General features: G+C 45.1%; 1 protein-coding gene across 4 annotated transcripts in view; it reads left to right on the top strand.

The window, feature by feature from the left end:
* The window catches only part of atrnl1b (attractin-like 1b), a 1,095,064-nt gene that overhangs the window by 224,179 nt on the left and 850,326 nt on the right, over positions 1 to 20,559 (top strand). The window contains exon 11 of one of the 4 annotated variants that reach the window (XM_038774133.1): positions 18,921 to 20,209. The exons of the other annotated variants lie outside the window; for them this stretch is intronic. Within the exon in view, the coding sequence (XP_038630061.1) occupies positions 18,921 to 18,931 (11 nt within the window). The 3' untranslated portion in view covers positions 18,932 to 20,209. Of the gene's footprint in view, positions 1 to 18,920; positions 20,210 to 20,559 lie in introns of those variants that run through there. 4 annotated transcript variants of the gene reach the window in all.

The following is a 20,559-nucleotide window of genomic DNA, read 5'->3' as shown; positions in this document are numbered from 1 at the left end:
CTATTTGATGTGTTATTTTGAATGTCTTAAGAGAATGATCATTTGGGATTCAGTTTATCATGGTCTACTAAATAATTGTAATTTTCTTCTTTTTAATTCATATTTGTTGTCCAGGTCAGCCCACTTTGACATACTGATGGTTTACTATTTTGATCTTGTGCTTAGCTATCATGTATCAAATTATTTGTTGACCTTTTTTATTTATATTTGTTGCATTGCATAAATTATGATTTTGCTTAAGGTAACACTTTTAGAAATGTGTGGCAATACCAACGTATGCCATTTGAGTTTAGTAAGGAAAGTTCTCAAATATTAAATGTATACTAGAATTTTTCATTTAGGGAAACTTTTCATGGTGTTTATTTTATCTGAAGTGCATGATTTCAATTATTACTAATGCTTCCAATATGTTTCCAACTTGAGAAACATTGGGCGGGATTCTCCCCTACCCGGCGGGACTGGCGGTCCCGGTGCCGAGGAGTGACGTGGACCACTCTGGCGTCGGGCCGCCTGGAAGGTGCGGAATCCCTCGGACCTTCAGGGGCAAGGCTGGCGCCGGCGGGGTTGGCGCCTCGCCAACCGGAGCCGAAGGGCCTCTGCCATGTGCTGCAAGATAGCATTTTATTTTAGTCAGTTCGCGTCGAATATCTCATTTGAAAGACTGCACATGTAATATTATAGAATTCCTGCAGTACTGCACTGGAATGGGAGTGTAGATTTTTATGCTCTTGCCCTGGTGTGGAACTTGCCTCTGAGTCACAAGGTTCCAACTTCAAGATTGCTCCCAACATGAGCCACGGAAAACCCTACAGCTACACAGCTATGCATTTGGTCCAGAAAATGCTTTTGGTACTTTACAAAGTGAAAAAATGGAAAATCCGGAAAGTTAAACATTTGATAAGCCCTTTCCTGCTTCTGGACTAAATGCAATTGCAAGTTTCAGAGAATGGTTAAGTGGGCGAGTCCCATGTCAGATGTCACGCTAGAGTAATGCATTAGGGCTGCTAATTATTTATAATATCATGTCCATAGCTGGTTCTTGCAGTAGGGTTTTGTTTATACCTACACAAATGCTTATGTTTTATGACAGCTCCTTTGACCCAAGGTAAGATTTGGAATTCTGGAAGCATTCCAGCTCGAAGACATGCTTATGTGATCTGGTTGCCAGGAGGTTGAAACTCAAACAGAAACTTGAAATCATGTGAGAGTTTTCAAACTTGTTCACAGTAGCTCGCAGAAAGTGGACAGCTGCTTTTCGTGACCCAGTGAGTGAGAGAGAAAGCAAATATTGTTGTGAAGAGCAGGGAAAAGGAAGTTTAGCATTAGCAGCTAAGCAGGATGCTTGTGAGAGTTGGATTTCTGTTAGAATCAAAGGGTACAGAACCAAAGGGACTTCTCAAAATTTAAGGAACAAGGGGCGGAATTCTCCGCTCCCGCGGAAAATCACGAAGGCCGTCGTGAAATCGGCCGACTTTCGCGACGGTCCGATACGCCCCGCTCACGAGCTATTCACGCCCCGGAAATGGGCTAGGACCGGAGCCGCGGACCTCACGTGAAAATTGACGCCATAACCCTGCGACGCCCGAATGATGACCCGACGACGCCCATGTGACGCCGCTCTGCGTCGTCAAAAGGCGCGAGCGAGTACAGCAACGGGAGGAGAAAGATGTCGGAGCCACGGAGTGCCGCCCCGAGGTTCGGAGAGGCAGATATCGAAGCGCTCCTGGATGAGGTGGAGCGGAGGAGGAGCATCATCTGCCCTAGAAGAGGGCACCGTCACCGTGCCAGCGTAGTGCGACGGGCCTGGCGTGAGGTGGGAACTGCCGTGAGTGCAGTGGGGCAGACCCCTCGGTCTGGGGAGCAATGCAAGAAGAAGCTCCACGACCTCGCCAGAGCTGCCAGGGTAAGAGCCAAGAGGGTGCCCCTGGGTCACAACAATCCTTCTCCCCCCCCCCCCCCCCATGTACAATCACATGGAGGGGGGCAGAGTGAGTGGAGGGTGGTTTACCAAGTAGTCACAGACCCACATGAGCGCTGCGACCCCCTGGAGAGATGCAATGGTTTAGTTACAACTTGACCCCCCAACCTTCTCCAATATGTGAACGCCCCGATGAAACCTGCCGAATTGATGATCTATCTATGCCCCCCAACAGGACAAGACCGCTCACAATACCCGGGAGCGCAACAGGACCGGAGGGGGTTCGCCCATTTTCCACCCCCTGACCACGTTTGAGCAGAGGGCACTGGACCTTGCTGGGGGATCTGCCAACCGGGAGGTCGCGCAATGCGAGGTTGGAGGGGCTGAACCAAGTGAGACAACCCTGCATGACAACCCCCCCCATTCTCTGTCCCTTCACACTTCACACGAGGACCTCGAGCTTGCGGCACTCCTATCTCCCACACCATTCACCATCCCAGAGACACTCACCTTGGTTGGGCAATTCAGTGATGAGGCTCCCGAGTCACGGTCTGGTTCGCACATCACAGCTGAGCAGGTACAGCAGGTGGAGGTCGGAGCAGCCGAGGGGCCCGTCCCCACGCCAGCACGACTGGCTGACGACTTTAAAAAGCAGGTGTGATAGCCGGCGTCATAACCTGGTGTCACGACGTCGGGACTTCGGCCCATCCGGGCCGGAGAATAACGGGGGGACGGATAGTCGGCTGTTTGGCCGTATCGGGGCGTTTGGCGAGGTTATCCACGGGAAAACCGATGTAAAACATTTTCTCGTTTGGGAGAATAGCGGGAGCGCGTCGGACCGGCGGCGCGTGAAAACCGGCGTGGCCCACTATTCTCCGAACCGGCGTGAGGTCGGAGAATCGCGCCCAAGGAGTTGCTGATGAGTGCCTGGCTGGTGAAGGTCGGATCTCAAAGACTTGGGTTGAGTGGAATAATGTGCAAAGGAAACTGGGAGTTTTAACCTACCTTTGAAGGGAAAGGAGAGCGTGCTGGAGTGCTGGACTTTGGACTTGCTGTTGCAATGCTACATATCGGCCAGAAGTGCACAATTAAAAGATCTGTAAGATGTATCTTGATTGCATTAGTTAGTCAATTCAGAAATACCTAGGGCGGATTCTCTGATCTTGAGGCTAAATGTTGATGCTGTCGTACACGCCGTCACATTTTATGACGGCATCAACAGGCCCCCAGGAGCAGCTATTCCAAGCCCTACAAGAGGCCAACACGGCACTGGAGTGACACATGCCGCTCCAGCTGCCGATACCGGCCTCAAATGGGCGCCGCGGGACTGCGCATGCGCAATGCGACTGGCGCGAACGCGCACATGCGCAATGCGACTGGCGCGAACGCGCACATGCGCAATGCGACTGGCGCGAACACGCACATGCGCAATGCGACTGGCGCAAACGCGCACATGCGCAATGCGACTGGCGCAAACGCGCACATGCGCAATGCGACTGGCGCGAACGCGCACATGCGCAATGCGACTGGCGCGAACGCGCACATGCGCACCCCGACTGGCTCCGCGCCGACCTCACCGACGTCAAAGGCGCCAATTCTCTGAATTGGTGGACCGGCGTCGCGCAATTCACGCTGGGCCCGGCGATTCTCCGGCCCAGCGTGGGCTGAGACAATCCCGCCCCATTCTTTTGTTTGATGTGTCAGTTATCTGTTACGAATGTTTGATATACGTTGATTTTAGTTTGCTAGAGTAAAAGTTTAAAAATGTTACATCTTGTCCGACCTATTTCCATCAGTTGCTGGAAAATTCATCTCTTTTGAAAAGTTATTGATTCAATGGCAATCATAACAGTACCAAGAATGCCTGAATCTCGGCCTCCTGTATCAGCCAAAGTGGTGTTTTATTTGTGCACACATTCTCTTGTTCTTGGAATAGCTGCAAAATGAACCACTTTGATTCCAGGAAAACAACTTGGAAAGTTGTTTGATGAAATATGGTTAGAAATCTTGAAAACAATTGTAAATGTGGGAAATTCTATGTGCAGCTTCTATAATCATAAGTTTGATTTAAGTTGCCAAAGCCTCAAGTATGCACATCAGAGAAATAATTTGTTGTTGTTTCCCAAGTAATGAAATGGTGAAATCAATAATGAACAGCTTAGCCTGTACAGTAAATGCAAAGAGCATAATTAGTGAAAACATTGTTTTTAAAGTAGTAACAGTAGGTTGATTTATCCATGAATGAAAAACATAACGGCTGACTGAAACAACATAACATTTGAAAATGCTCGACCAAACATTGATTTTGTTCAATTTTCATTATTTCAAGGGTATAAACAGTGCTGTAGTTTTGAGTGGAATGTTTTTGGAGATTAAAGGATAATGTTGTGGCAAGTTATCTTGCATGTTAATTAGTGCGACAAAGCAGTTATCCATCCATTCATTAGCATTGTTTTTCTACAAAAACAACATGCATTTATATAACATCTATAACACAAAATATTCCAAGCCATGTGTCCAAAACAAGATCATAAGACCATAAGACATAGGAGCAGAATTAGGCCACTTGGCCCATCAATTCTGCTCCGCCATTCAATCATGGCTGATATTTTCTCATCCCCATTCTCCTGCCTTCTCCCCATAAACCCTGATCCCCATATCAATCAAGAACCTATCTATCAAAGATCAAAGACATCAATTTTAAGGAGCATCTTCAAGGAGGAAAGAGGGAGGAGATTGAGTGTTTAGGGGAGAATTTCAGAGCTTAAGTCCAGGCAGCTTAAGGTATGACAACCAATTGTGGAGCAAATAAAATCAAGCATTCCCAGTCAGAATTGAGGAAAGCAGATATTTTGGGTTGTGATGTTGATGAGATTGTGGGGGGGGGGGGGGGGGGGGGGGGGGGGTGCAGTGGTAGGCTGCCAGGATTTGAAAATGGGAATGAGAATAGAAGACGGCCTAACCGCAGAAGGCAGAGAGTATGGATGAATAGGTATTTTCCTGGTTGGCAAGATGTAACTAGTGGGGTGCCACAGGGTTCATGCCTTGGGCCCCAACTATTTACAATATATATTAATGATTTGGATGCAAGATAGAACATACTATAGCCAAATTTGCAGATAGGTGGGGTAATAAGTTGAAATGAGGAAATAAGCAATTTATAAATAGATATAGATAGGTTAGGTGAGCAGGCCAAAATTTGGCAGATGGAGTTTAATGTGGATAAGTGTGAGGTTATCCATTTTGGTCGGAACAATGGAAAGACAACTTGTTATCTAAATGGAGAGAAACTTCAGAGCGCTTCGGTGCAGAGGGATTTGGGTGCCCTCATGCATGAATCACAGAAACTAGCATGTAGGTGCAGCAGGTAATAAGGAAGGCCAATGGAATTTTGGCATTTATAGCTAAAAGAATTGAGTCTAAAAGTAGGGAACTGTTGCTGGTGAGACCACAGCTGGAGTACTTAATGCAGTTTTGGTCCCTTTTAGAAGGAATGTAGTTAGAGGCAGTTCAGAGGAGGTTCACGAGATTGAGTTCAAGGGTGAAAGGGGTTTGTCTTAAGATGAGAGATTGAGCAGGGTTAGGCCTATTCTTTTTCGAGTTCAGAAGAATATGAAGAGATCTAGATGATAAAAGGTGTTGTCAAAGCTTTTTTGTCAAAACTTTTTATTAAAGTTTGCAATTTTACACTGTATAAGAAATGGATAAAATGGTTAAAATTTACATGGCATCACCCCCTCCCCCCTCCCCACACACACTTTTCTGTTGTCTCCGGATTGTTTCCCAGACCTACCCTTTGACCATAGATGGTTTGTTTGGTATCTGTTTTATTCTTATAGCTTTGTGCAGGGCTCTCTGGTCCCTGTTTCGGTCTCTCCCTGGGCTCCCCTTTGGCATTTCCTTGGGTCTCTACCCCTTGTTGCCCCCCTTGTTCCTGTCTGCTTTCTGTGGCCCTGGTGGTTCTCGTGACATTGAGTACATTTAAAGGAGCAGATGGACAGATTTTTAAAAAAAAATCTTTTTCCTTTTCCACATTTTCATCAAATACACTACAAACGAAAACCAGCAATAACAAATACAGCTTCCCCTTCAATATACAAACCAAATATCACCCGTACATACCAAGTAAAAAAAAAAGTTAACAATCATCCCGTAAATAATGTGCTCAAAACCAGCAATAATCCCCCTCCCCCCCTGACTGTTTGATGGCAACCAATTCGTGAAAGTGCACGATAAACAGTTCCCTTGAATAGTAGAACCCTTCCTTCAACCCTTCAGCTTCACTTTCTCGAGAGTCAAAACCTCCAGTAGATTCCCCCGCCAAGCTGAGGTACAGGGCTGAGAAGCTGACCTCCACCCCAACAGGACAAACCTCAGCAGTCAGTGAGGTGAAGGCTAAAACATCTGCCCCTGCACCCGCTGCAGCCCTGGCCAGTCCGACATCCTGAAAATGGCTTCTCGGGACCCTGTCTCCAAGCTCACGTGTACCATCCCTGAGATGACCTTGAAAACCTCCCTCCCATACTTCTCCAGCTTCAGGCAGGATCAAAACAAATGAACATGGTTTGCAGGAGTCCTCCCACAGTGCTCACAGACATGCTCCAGCCCTCGGCTCAGCCTTGTCCTCGTGAGGTGCGCTTTATAAACGACCTTCAGCTGTTTCAGCCCCAACCTCGCACGCGAAGTTGAGGTGTTCACTCTGGAGCATCTCACACCACAGACCGTTTTCCATAGCCTTCCCCAAATCCTTCTCCCATTTGGCTTTATTCCTTCCAAGGATACCCCGTCCTCCCCCGGAATACTCCCGTGGATCACCGACGCCCCCCTTTGCCTGTTCATCCTGCCGTCAATATCTCTTCCAAAATCGAGGGGACGCCTCTGCTGGAAAGCTCAGAATCTTGTTCCTAGCGAAGTCCCGAAGCTGCAGGTACCTAAACCAGTGGGAGACCAGCCAGGAGTGTGTTGGGGTAGTCGAGTCAAATTTTAATTCTAATTTAAATACTTATTTTGAACCTTTCGATATGGAAACATTAGACCTGGAGGAGGCCTTTTAGCCCTTTGCTCCTTTGGTTATTTTGTGAGATCATTGCTATCGATTACCTAACTCTATATACCCAATCATGATGCATATCATTTGGGATCTTTTAAATCAATAGGATTTAAAATGAAAATGTATGTTATAAAATTGCCCTTTGCGAAAGAGAATTTCAAACCTCCATCACCCTTAGTGTATCGAAGTGCTTCTGAAATTCACCCCTGAAAGGCCTGGCTTTAATTTTTAAACTATGCTCCGATCCCTTGACACACCTATGGAAATAGCTTCTCTCTTCATCCCATCAATTTCTCTTAATATCTTAAACTTTGAACAAATTGTCACTTTCTGAATTCCAAAGAATACAGAGATCAGCATGGTAGCACAAGTGGATAGCACTGTGGCTTCACAACGCCAGGGGTCCCAGGTTTGATTCCCCGCTGGGTAGAGTCTGCACGTTCTCCCCATGTCTGCATGGGTTTCCTCCGGGTGCTCCGGTTTCCTCCCACAGTCACAAACGTGCAGGTTAGATGCATTGCCGATGATAAATTGCCGTTAGTGACCAAAAAGGTTAGGAAGGGTTATTGGGTTACGGGGATGGGGTGGAAGTGAGGGCTTAAGTAGGTCGGTACAGACACGATGGGCCGAATGGCCTCCTTCTGCACTGTATGTTCTATGCTCTATGTAATACAACCTTAGTTTGTGTAATCTGTCCTCGTAATTTAACTCTGGGAATCCAGTATCAGTCTGGTAAATGAATGCTGCATTCCTTCCAAGGCCACTATTTGCCGCAGTATTCCTCATTAATTTCAACTTGTTAAGAGATTAATAGATAATGCTTCTATCTATACTGCTTGCAATGCTGGTTATTTCTCTGTCAACAGTAAACGTGGATTTTAGCCCGTCATCTAAACTGCTAACAAATGCGATAAATAGAGGGGACATTATTGTTCTTTGCGCAATGCTATTGCTATGTTTCCTGCCGCACAACTATTTCGAACCCAATCTGTAATTTGTCTGCGGTTTCATAAGCTTCAACTTTAACTATTAGTCTCTTAAGAGGGAGTCTGAAGAAGAGTTCCATTGGACTTGAAACGTTAGTTCTGTTTCTCTCATTATGGATGCTGTCAGATGTGCATCCACACCTTCTGTTCGTCCAACACTTTCTGTCTTTGATCCAGATCTCCAACATGCATGTGTGGTTTAACTCGGTTGGCTGGACAGCTGGTTTGAGATGCAGAGCAAAGCCAACGGTGCTGGTTCAATTCCCCTGCCGGCTGAGGTTATTCATGAAGGCCCAGCTTCTCAACCTTACCCCTTGCCTGAGGTGTTAAATCAACCTTAAAGGGGAAAGCAGTTTTTGGCCATCTGGGAGTATGGTCTTTATTTACCTTAATTATAGAATCTAACTATTTCTTTGACAACAGATTTAAGGCTAGCTGCCAATCATTTCCTATTTTCCCTGTTGCCTTTTTTAAACAGCAGAGTGATGTGTACAATTTGTTACCTTAAGGAACAGTTTCTGAATTAAGATAACTTTGGAAGATTGCTCTTACCTACTTTTAAAAACAGCGGATGGAAACCATCTGTTCCTGGGAACTTATATATACTTACATGAAAGTTGAGTTTTTGAGACAAAAATGCTCAGGCAAAAAGTAGCAGTTCGACTTATTAAGGGTTGGATTCATTTTCGGAGCTTGCATGACCTGATTTGGAGTGGCCTCTCTCGCTTCCTGAGACTTTCTCCTGCTTCCCTGCCTGACTCTCGCTGCTTCCCCCCTCGACTCTTGCTCTCATCCTCTTTCTTGCCGCAGAGACCACTATAATTATTGATGAAAAAAGCAGAAATACTGAACTGAATTGCCACTCTCACCAAATTCCAATTCTTTATGATGCACTCAATTCGACCCTCATGGCTTCCAAGATAGTTGATGCCCTTTGAATGAAGCTTTTTGAGCTACTCCTGAAAAATTGATTATGTTTAGAAAACCTTTGATGATCAATATGGAGAAAAGTCTCTTATTCTTTGATTTGTGTTCCTCTTGATTCCAGAAACTAGAGGCTATATTTTCCATGTATCTGAGATTTTGATATTGTTTTGCTGTGAGCCCCAACAGTATTGTTTTATCAAAGCTATGGACACCAAAATTGCACCTTGAAATGAACCTTTAGAAAATATGGTATTAAAATGTAAGAGCTAAATAGATAACTTATTGAATCTGTGGCCTACTATGCATTCCTCTCACTGCCCCATCCCCCACCTCATCCACCCGCCATTCCGTCGCTCCAATATGTGGCATGCATTAGTATGTTTTGTCATGTCAAAGGCGTTATATGGATGTAAGTACCACAGAAATGGGGTATGGGCCATTGGAATAACAATGATTCGTACTTGTGATTAAATGATTAAACCATCTCTAATTTGTAATGTTATATATTCCCTAATGTTCCATTGACATTTGAATAATTTTACTTGCTGACCTGAACTTCCAAAACCTGTGGCAAAATTATTTAAAACTCTTCAGTTTGTCTCTTAAGAAAAGCACACCTGTGCATGATTCCCTGATAATGGGCAATTTTCACTGACTCTCTCAGGTGTTTTCAGATCCGGACAACTGGATTTGCAGAATAATGCTGATCCCATGGGTATATAATGAATTCAGTTGAGAATAATGAGATCAGTGCAACCAGTCAAACAAGGTAATCACATCGAGTAGTTTGAGCTAGTGTTACGACCCAAGCTGGTGTTATAACTGGATGGGAGGATCTCAGAATGGAATCCGAGCTCAAAAGACCCTGGGCGGGTTTCTCCATCGAAATCGGCAAAGGCGATTGGGCGGACAACATCACGCAGCAGGAGGGGCGACGTACGTGGGGAGGAGTATAAACGCTAGTCCTCGTCTAACGAGGAGGATGCGGGGGAGTGTGAGGATGGGCAGTACTTGGTGCCCGAATAGGCACGGGAGGCCGCACAACATGTGCACCTGGGCTAACATGCACGGGACGCTCTAATCGTCGACAGATAAACAGACTACGGGGTGTGGGGTGTGGGGGCTGGCCACGGACATGGACACCGCATCCCACCTCCACCCCACCGCTTGCAATTCCCTGCGTGATTCATATTTGCCTGACTACAGGGTGTGGCCTTGGGTTGGCAGTAACAGCGGGTATGGCCTATGGGATGGAGGCTGATGACAACCCACTCTGGGATGAGCTCTGGTGCTCTGTATTATTTGACAATGTCTGACTCTTGCCCACGGTAGCACTTTCCACCAGGGTGATCCCTGCATGTGAGCTGGTCGTTCCATCATATGGTCCCATTGAATCTCAGGAGAGGTGGGGTGTGGGTAACGCTGGCTGAACTATGGTCCCATGGCCAATCCCATCAACAACTGCCATCCACTCTCCCATTCCCGCAGGCTAGCCCACCCCATCCCTCACACCCTTCTGACAGAGCACCGAATAGGTTGTAATGTGCACAGATGTTTAATGTGAACAAATATATACAGAAGCCCGAAACCCAACTGGACGACAGCTAGATCCTGGGGTCGGCCCACCCTTTGACCGACTGCCCCGTTGGGAGTTCCTACCTCCCCCTGCTGTACCAGAGCATGTGTGTGGTTCGCACCAGATAGTGCCCCAGGAGCCTCTTCACTAAATTGCCGAACTGAGATGAGTGTCTCTGGGATAGTTGAGCGTACTGGAGACAGCTGTGATGGGAAGTCATTAATCCCCGGACTCGAGCTCCGAGGTGTCTTGGCATGTGGGTCGAGGGCTTCCGTCCGTGTCCGTCTTGTCTTTGTCGCTTCAACACACAGGGTTCTGGTTGTGTCTGGGTTTGGGGTGGGAGACACCAGCCCGATGAGCCTGTGCCATCACCAGTAGCTCTTGCATCGCAAATTGGGGGGCTGGATGTGGACGTTGTATGGAGGTGGGGTAGTGGTGAATTGGGGTGGGTGGAGGGGTGAGGGGGTGACACATGTGTCATGGTGAACTGCCACTCAGCGAGGTCTCACTTCCTCGCTCGGTGCCAACCTCCGATCCGGCGACTGCCCTTTCCTCGGGCCCACCGACCATGTCCAGTGCCCTCTGTTCTACCGTGATGTGGGCCGGTAGGTCCGGCGGTCCTCGTCCAGTCTTCTCTCGCTCTCAACAGTTGTGTGCGACCTTCGCCTGGGGAGAGGGGGAGGATTGGGGGACAGAAAAAGCACAGTGTTACACAGTCCGACACATGTAGTCCAGGGTGTGAGTAGCTGGTGGCTTCAGTGCCCAGGGAACCCTGCAATGGTGGCCGCCTGTGGTGCAGGGTGGGGGTTCGGCTGTCCTCCGGTTGGGTGGGATGTGGGGTTATGGGTGTGTGGGATGGGGGTTGGTGTTAGGGGTGCAGAACTACCAACTTGGCCACCCTGAGGAGGTTGTGTAGTTCCTTTCTAGAGTGCTGGCCGGGCCATGGCGTTGACGGCCTCTGCCACTTGTTCCATGCCTGCCGAATGATGGAGGCTGGCAACCTCCTTCCCACCCCGGGGTACAGGCTCGCCCACCTTTCCTTCACGGCGTCCAGCAGCGTCTCCAGTTCCACATCAGTAAATCTTGGTGCTGCGCATCTTGTTGCCATCTTGTTGGCTGGGATGGTGTGTGTGGGGCGTGTCGTGTGTATGTGCAGCTGCAACTTGTCAGCCTCCTGAGTGTTTCCCATTGGAATCGTTTGTGTTCCACATGGCACTGGTGTTAGCCCCTTAACGGTCGTTGAATTAGTCCAGGTGCAGCACTAGTTTTGCTGTCATACGAGTCCGCGAATCCTGCCTCGGCTGCCTAGCTTTTACTATTTTATATAAAACGGGAAGACCAGAGTCACAGGACCGCTAATTAGTTTTAATAAGGAAAAAAACATTTATCATACATGAAAAGTTAATAGTCTCCCCTTGTCATTGGCAGACCAGGTACAGGCAATGAAGATGAACATTCTGCTGCATTTTGTGTTTCTGTTTCAGTGTCTGCTGGTCTTTTTACAGAAGTCATTCTTTTAAAGGGGTGGACAGGCTGGTCTCATTGTTTGTGTGGGCAGGGAAGGTGGCTAGGATAAGGAAAGTGATGCTGCAAAGGGGGTGGCAGTCAAGGTGTTGGCCCTACTGAACGTGCTATACTATTACTGGGTGGCGAATGTGGAGAAGGCTGGAGTAGGGAGACGGAACCCCTATGGGTGCAGAGGAAGGCAGGTTTCTGTAAGGGGTCAGCATTGCGGGCGCAGGGAATGGCGTCGATACTGTTTGCCCTTAAGGAAGTCTTCGGGAAGTCCTGTGGTGATAGCCATGCTGAATATTTGGAGACAATTCTAGCAGTACTTTAAGTTGAAAGTGGGCCCAAGAGTGATGCTGATAAGAAGGAACCTTGGGTTTCAGCCAGGGAGGATGGATGCGATGTTCCAGGAATCGGAGGAGAGAGGGGTGAAGGAGATGGAGGATTTGTTTTTGGAGGGGCGGTTCTCAAGCATGGAAGAGATGGGGCGGTTTTTAGGCTTCAACGTGAGGAGGGTTTCAGATACATGCAAGTGCGGAACTTCCCGAGAAAGGTCTTCCCGAATATTCTGGTGGCACTATCCTCTTTGTTGCTGGAGGGAGTGCTGTCGGTGATGGGGGTGGAGGGTGAGATTGTTTCAGTGATTTATGGTAGGATCATGGTGGAGGATAAGGTGCTGAGGAGGGTGAATGCCTCACACTCGTTTGGGAGGCTGGGGTTGATTCAATTAAAAGGCGTGGATGAGCCGGTAGTTTGGGGAGTGGAGGATGGCTGCGAATGGTACGGAAGGGGCCCAGTTAATCATGTTCATATGTTCTGGGCCTGCCCGAAGTTGGAGAAATTTTGGGGGTCATTTTATATCACCATGTCAGAGATCCTACATGTAGATCTGGAACCTAGTCCCCTGAAGGCCATATTCGGGGTGTCCGACCTGGCTTAGTTGCAGGCGGGTGAGGAAGCAGATGTCTTAGCTTTCGCTTCATTAATCGCTCGCAGGTGGGTTCTGTTAGGGTGGAGGTCATCTTCTCCCCTGTGCCTCGGCGTGGATGGGGGATATGATGGAGTTCCTATGTTTGGAGAATGTGAAATTTGCTCTGAGAGGGGCAGATGAGGGGTTCTACCAGCGATTGGGTTTGTTTACCTTACACATTGAGGATCTGGTGGCTGTCAAGGTGTGGGGGGACTGCAGTTTGTGTTGTGATTGTGTATATTCTTTGTAAAAATGTTAGAATATTAAAAAATTAATAAAAATAATTTTAAAATCATGGAAAGTTGGGTTATTATACGATATTCCATTACTCTCCCCTTAGCTTAATAATTATACACTGGTTTTAGGATTAACACAGGTCACAAAGCACATCTTAATCTACAATGGTCTCATTAACACAAGAAGCCCCTTTTCAGCTCAGGTGAATGTTTGTGGATGTCTCCTCAGCATCCCCTCACATGATTGTCACACGAGAGTTTCCAAACTGCACTGACAAAAACACGCTTTAAAATCTTCTTTTGTAATTATGGTTCTTTCCCTTGGTAGTTTGCATTCCGTAATCCAGACCAGGTTTTCCAAATGGCACTTCTAAACAGAACTTTTGTTTCATTTTTAACAGCGAATCCAATCCAGGATTTCACGCAAACCCCTTTACGCAAACCCATTTCATTTCATTTCATTTTTTCATTTCATTTCATTTCATTTAGAACTTCTTTGACATGTCGGCTGTGCAAACTCTCCACAATAGTTTTACCGTTGGATTTTCAGACTGTATTAAAATGGCATCAGATGTTTGTTTTACTCTTGAAAGCTGTTATTCCATTTTAAATCTGGTTACTGCAATTGACTCTTTAACTCAGAACACTTTTTTTTATTCTTCCTTGAATTCTTCTGAACAATACTTTGGTCAATGTTCGCTTAACTCCTGACTTCATATAGATTCGTTTTGCCCCAATTGCCTGGTTATCTGGAGTCTAACTTGTACTTTAGGAAGCTTGTTGCTTTGTAGCTTCCTCCTATCCAGTTTATCTTCTGGCAGAGTTGAGATGTTCACGCACCGAGATCCTGCCTCCAACTGTAATCAAATTAGCTCAGTTAAAACATAAAAACTTCTCTACCTTACAAGCCCCCAGTTGCTAAGCAACCCTCACATGCTTATACGTTTTATTAATTCTTCACACTGTAGCCCTCTCTAAGCACAAAAGAAACATAGTTGGAACTTAACCAACCCCCACACATACAAACATCTTTGTCCAACATAAATCTAACTAGGTTTCACCCTTCCAGGCACAGTAATATTAAATTAAACCCACATAAAACTATACTTTATTTCTAATGTTTACCAATACAAATATAAATCCCTTTATACTACCTTTGTTTCCCTAACACTAACATCCCTCAACAATCCAAACCTTTGTAGATTTTAGAAATATATTAAAAAGAAATAGTGATCAAATGATTTGTTGTGCAAATTCCTGTATCAGCATTTGCCTCTCCCCTTGTGTTACTTATATGCTTCTATTCTTGATATTTGTATACTTTTGATTTGTAACTGCACCTTTTTTATTATTAATTAAACGTTATGCAGTGTTAAATATTTATGACTGTACACACTATAATTGTAATTGATTATAACTACATTTCTATATTTGCTTTTCAATACGTTTAGTTTGGGGAATGATTTGCATTCAAAATATGTTTGATTACTGGTGATTTATGTCAATTTGCATTGTGGTTGACTGACTAAGTCAAGATAATTTATTGGAGGTATTAGTTGGAATATTCTTTGCACCTCCTGGTTGATTTAGCTTGTGCAATATTGAACTGCGATGGGCAGGGGAAATCTTATTTTATTGGTTCAGTATGACTGCATAATAATTATGGATGTGCCTTAAAATAATCTGAAAATCCAGATTAATCCTTCTCCTTGAACATCCTTCACACACTATATCTAATATATGCATGCACTTAAAATATCATGTTCTGGAATAGCTGCAGTTGTTTAAGCCCAGTTTCATTTGGATTAGTGTTATGATTATTTGTCTTTTGTGAGCTGTTTCATTGGATCATTAGGTATCCCATTTTATGCCAGCAATTTGGAAATTGTGCACAGTTTAGACATTCACCGTTTTCCAGTTGGAATTTTCAATTAGTTTTTAAGTTAATGTACTCATTATCTGAACTGATTTGAATGTCCAAGTTTGTATCTTGCATGAAAATTGTAATTGGTGTTAGTTTCAGCTTGTAAAGTTAGTGAACTGCGAACTTTTGCTGTGGATCATTTTTATTTGTTTTTATCTAGGGTTGCCATGAAATTGGTGAGCAGTTACATTATCTGCAACCACATGGGTCAAAATTCGAATCCTGTGTTCTGCCTCTTTAAACAGGGCAATTTAGACAGTTATGATAGTTACTAATTTCCTAAGTTGCAGGAAGCCAAGTCAGGGTGGTGACCAAATAATAGCCATGTCGATGGATAAGTGCAAACTGCACTTCCTACCATCCTGCAGTTAAAAAGGGTAGGACTACAGATTGAGTCTGTTAATTTTATTTTTTTCCACTGCGACTGAATTTCCTGATGATACAAACTCTGGAAGGTACAACAGACAGTGAGGACGATGTCAATCAACTGTAACAGCAAAGAGGCTAGCAGAGTGAGTTTACTAGTGGCATATGAATTTAATAGGTGATGTATTGTGGCAGAAACAGGAGATAGGGAGAGGGTGAAGAGATTTATCAGACTGGCTCCAGAGATGGGGGGGGCTGCATTCTCCGCTGTCGGGAATCTCTGTTGCGCCAGCAGCGCCCCCAAGCCTGGAGATATCGCTACAGTGTGGGGCTGCCCACAATGGGAAATACCATTGGTCGGCTGGTGAGACGGAGAATCCCGCCACTGGCAGGGGCACGCCGCACCAGGAAACTGGTGTGGCAGGATTGGGAATCCCGTCTCGGATTTTTATCTTCAAGGCTAAGTTGGAGAATCTGGGGAAGGTTTCCTCAGGAGAATAGGAGATAGAATGGACATTTTCTTGAGGGAAATTTGATATGTGTAAGATTACAAAGAGTTGAGATAAGATATGCAAAGAAAAGCTGTTTCTATTAGCTGATGGTACAAAGCCTGAGAGGCACAGGTTTAAAGTTTCAGGCAAGCAAAGTAAAACATTTTTACGCAGTGGTAATGATCTGGAAGTCGTTGCCTATCAGGGTGGTGGAAGGGGAGACAATACATGATTTCAAAAGGAAATTGCATAGACACTTGAGGAAAATAAACCTGCAGATTTACAGAAGATGGGACTGATTGATTTGCTCTACAGAGATCTGGCATGGATTCAGTAGGCTGAATGGCTTCCTCTGTCATAATGACTTTCAGTGGACGGCTTTTATGACATGGGTTTCATCTGACAGTATGTGCAAGGCTGCCACATTGGATAATTCTGAACTCGTTTTCTAAACATTCTGCAGACTTAACTGCAACATACAACTCCTCTGGAGGTCATCTCTCCATGACCTCCAACGTATAGTTCTCCAACACCAAAAAGCCTGTTTCAACCTCCTTTCAAATATCTACAAATACACAGCTCAAGTAAATCCATAACTTCAATTTGCTCTGGCCCATCCAACTGATACTCATTATCAGATCTTTTAAATGCTCCTCGAAGAAGGTCCAGCACCCCACTGCCAGTCTGGGCCCTCTGCCGACGAATATGGGAACGTTTTTCCTGAGGGGACAAAGAGAGGGCATCGTTGGCCACATGCGTAGTTCACAGTTGTTGGGGTGGGTGTGAAGGGAGGGTTGGGGTAGAGGGAGGGTTGAAGGGGTTGGTGGAGGGAGTGTTGAAGGGGGAGGGGGATGGGGGAATGCTCCCTTGGTGGTGGGAGTGGGACGTTGGTGTCTTCTCACTCATGCTGCCTGGTGTAGATCATTGACTTTCTTCCGACACTGGAGGCCAGTCCTCCTGGTCACACTGCCCGAGCTGACTGCTGTCGCCACCTCATTCCAGGCAACACTGGCTGCCTTGTGGCTCACCCTCCGGGACCCTCAGGGAAACAGGAGATCCCTCCTGTCCTCCACTGTATCCAGGAGCCTACCGAGGTCAGCGTCCCCAAACCTGGGCTGGTCTCCGAGATGCCATTGTTGTGAGCTGGCTGGGGTTGGCTGAGCAAGTGCAGCTTAAGGGCTGCTCGACCTTATTAGTGGAGGGCTGGCGAGTGCAGTCCTGGTGAATCAGCTGGCGAACCGGTATTTGGGGTGTGAAGACCGCGAGGCCTCGTTAAGTGGTCCTATTAATGTTAAATAGCATTGCTGGCCTCGCTGGGCCAAGTGCCAGGAAACTCGCGGCAATTCCCGCTCGCTAGCGCACTTGGACATTTTTGCAGAAGATCGTGCCCTGTGTTTCTAAGTTCCACTCTTTAAATAAATATAAGACTGAATGAAGAATAAATATAAGACAGAATAAACATTGACTCCAGTATGCCCCTTCATCAACTGGCATTCTGAGATTATAGCAATATTGTGACTATACTTCCTTCCAGTCCACATCCTGTAAGGACTGTCTTCCATTCTCCCAGTTTCTTTGTCTCTGTTGCATCTGTTTTAATGATTACCTTACAGACTTCTGATGTGTCTTCCTTTTCCCTCCATCATAGTTGATAGGGCCCTTGACTGGGTCTGTGTTGACTCCTGCCCCTGTCCTTTCACCCCTTCCTCTTCCTCCCATTATCACATTAAATGAGTGGCCCTCCAATATTTCTGCCACTTTGCATGAAGCCATCTCCAAACACATTTCCTTCTCTTCCCTTGCCTTTGGTATTCTGAAGGGACTCTTTCTCAAGACGCCCTGGTCCAGCCTTGCCCCCATCACTTGCTCCCTTCACACAGCATCTTCCCATACAAATACAAGAGATCAACACCTCCTAAACCACTGTCCATGGTCTCAAATGTTAGTTCCAGGTGAAACAATTTGTTACTACTTTCCGTGTACTACAATTGTCTCTCCCTGTGCTGTCTCTCTATATTGGGAGACCACATTATGGAGCACCTTTCAGTCCATAAGGGAGATCGATAGATCACCACGTGTCCTTCTAATTCTCTACCTCACACCCCCATCTGTCTTCAGCCTTCTAAAATTGTTCCAGTGAATCCCAATGTTGGCTTGAGTAACAGTATCTGATCTTTGAAATACAACCTTCCATCTCTGCATTGATGCAACAATTTCAGCTCATAGCCATTGCCACCATTTGTTAAGACAACTTTTATTAGTAATACACCAGCTATGTGCAATTAAACCTCTAGACCCATCCTTCACTTGTCTCTTTCCCATTTGTCTTGCACTATCATCTATTTTGTCATTTAATCTCTGCCTTGTGTCCCATCACTGCCTTTCCTTTAATTTTTCCTCTCTTTTTAATTGCTGTAAAACCTATTGCATTTCTAACTTTTCCCAATCCTGACAAGACATCATCGACCTGAAACCGTAACTTTGTTGCTCTCTCCTTAGATGTCTAATACCTGGTGTGATTGACTTCTCTTAATCAGTCATCACTTCTTTAATACCTTGCTTGGTGGAACTTTAGTACCTTGCTTGGTGGGAAGATGTGTGATGAAGAGGAAAACTAGATTATTTGCCAACTTGTAGCTTACTAAGCAGTTGTTCATTTTTGTGGTGTCAATTTTCCCTAAATCATGGTTCTATCATAGAATCCCTACAGTGCAGAAGGAAGCCATTTGGCCCATTGAGTCTGTACCTGTAGTGATCTCTGTATGTGTTAATACACGTTTAGTTAATGTGAAGTCAGTACAGACAGATCACGAGATGGTAACACTAACAGAAGCTTAAAAAAATGAGTTTCCCGCTCTTTCTTCAGTTAGTGTGTGTGGAGAACAGCTAGAGAGAAGACCTAATCAGATCAGAGTGTAGTGTTTTGTCATAGTTGTTAGTTTAATCTAATCTTATTTGTTTTACTAGGCAAAGTATGAAAGTGAAAGAACTCACAAGATTATTATTATCTTACTCAATAAATAATTTGTCATCATCTGGAAGACTTCGACTGTTTATCATCAGAATTCAATACAACGCGGCAAGACAAAAGAGTAATATTTGTATTACAATTTAGTAATATAACAGTACCGACTTCTGAAAGAATACCCTAACTCAGGCCCAATCACCCACCCTATCCTTGTAACCCCACCTTAGCAAATCCAATCCACCTAACCTGCACATCTTTGGTCTGTGGAGGAAACCAGAGCACCCGGAGGAAACCCACCCAGACACATGGAGAAAGTGCAATCTTCTCACAGACAGTTGCCATAGGTCGGAATTGAACTTGGGTCCCTGGCGCTTTGAGGCAGCAGTGCTAACCACTGTGCCACCATGCCACCCTTATCAGTTCACCAGTGAGATTAAGTGTGGCACTGCTGATCTCTTATGCTATTACAATGGAGAGTTCTGAGCATATGGTTTTCCAGAACCAATCAAGTTAGACGATACATCATGTGAAGACGGAATAACATTCTGCAATTCCGTGGACACGTACTGCCTTGCACACCTTGCCCAAATGACTACTTTGGAGATGGATATTTTGTAGGCTAGCCAACTGCAGATGATCATCACAGCTGAACTTAATCCAGTCCATGCTCAGTCAACTGCATTTCCTAGCAGGGAATCTGTCCGTGGGAATCAGGAGTGAAAACCATGACGTAATTTCACATCCCATGTTAAAACGCACCAAGATTAATTGATGTGCTGCAAGTGCTCACCCAGCTCAGACTAAATGTAGCTCAGTTTGGAAAGCAAGCATAGGAGCTTCTATTTGGTTTGATTCTGCTGTACACTGCTTTCACCAACTGAATCAGTGGCATGAGCCTTGCAGTATGGATTTCTGATATTGTATTCTTTGAAAAGTGCATGGTAGTAGGTCTGGACACCCTAACAATATTGCTCATCCAGAAAGTGTTCATTGGCCTTATTGCTCTATTAATCCTTTGGCATACAGTAAAATGGGGATTGTAGCCTCATAGCTATTCTGTGGTCTCATTCCTGTTGAACTGACTGGATAAAGATGGAATTCAACATTTTAAATGGAACCATTTTAATTTCAGCTAAGCAAGGATTATTAATTTTTAAAGTTAATCTACTTGCATTCTTTATTTCTGATAAATATGATATTTATGATTTGTCTATTTATGTTAAAAGATCCAAAAAGCTGTATCATTCCATTCATGCCAGTCTTTTAAATAAAGTGCCGAGGAAATCAACTGAACCATGGTGCTGAGATTTCTTTACCTTCCAATACAAACAAATCAAGATTTCAAAACATGAGCATTCAGTTTAGTTTTGTGTTGCCGGTTATTAAATAGCTATCTTTATTTTTCATCTGATAGGCAAAGTATTTGGAAAAGGCGTGTTTTGTAATAACAACTTCATGGTCCTATGTGGCTAGAGATGTTTCGTATCATTTTAAATGCATTTTAAATCCCTTTTGTAGAGCATATTCAGAAATGCTTCTTATAAAAATTTTAGAACAAGCGATAAATCAAGTATCTTGCCATTTTGTTATGTTATCCAACATATAGGCAACAAAAACATTTAACATTTTATTAACCTT

Source organism: Scyliorhinus canicula, chromosome 16 (genome assembly GCF_902713615.1).
Source record: "Scyliorhinus canicula chromosome 16, sScyCan1.1, whole genome shotgun sequence".
Classification (NCBI taxonomy): Eukaryota; Metazoa; Chordata; class Chondrichthyes; order Carcharhiniformes; family Scyliorhinidae; genus Scyliorhinus; species Scyliorhinus canicula.
Note: the sequence above shows the minus strand (reverse complement) of the source record. Positions and strands in the feature narration are given on the sequence as shown.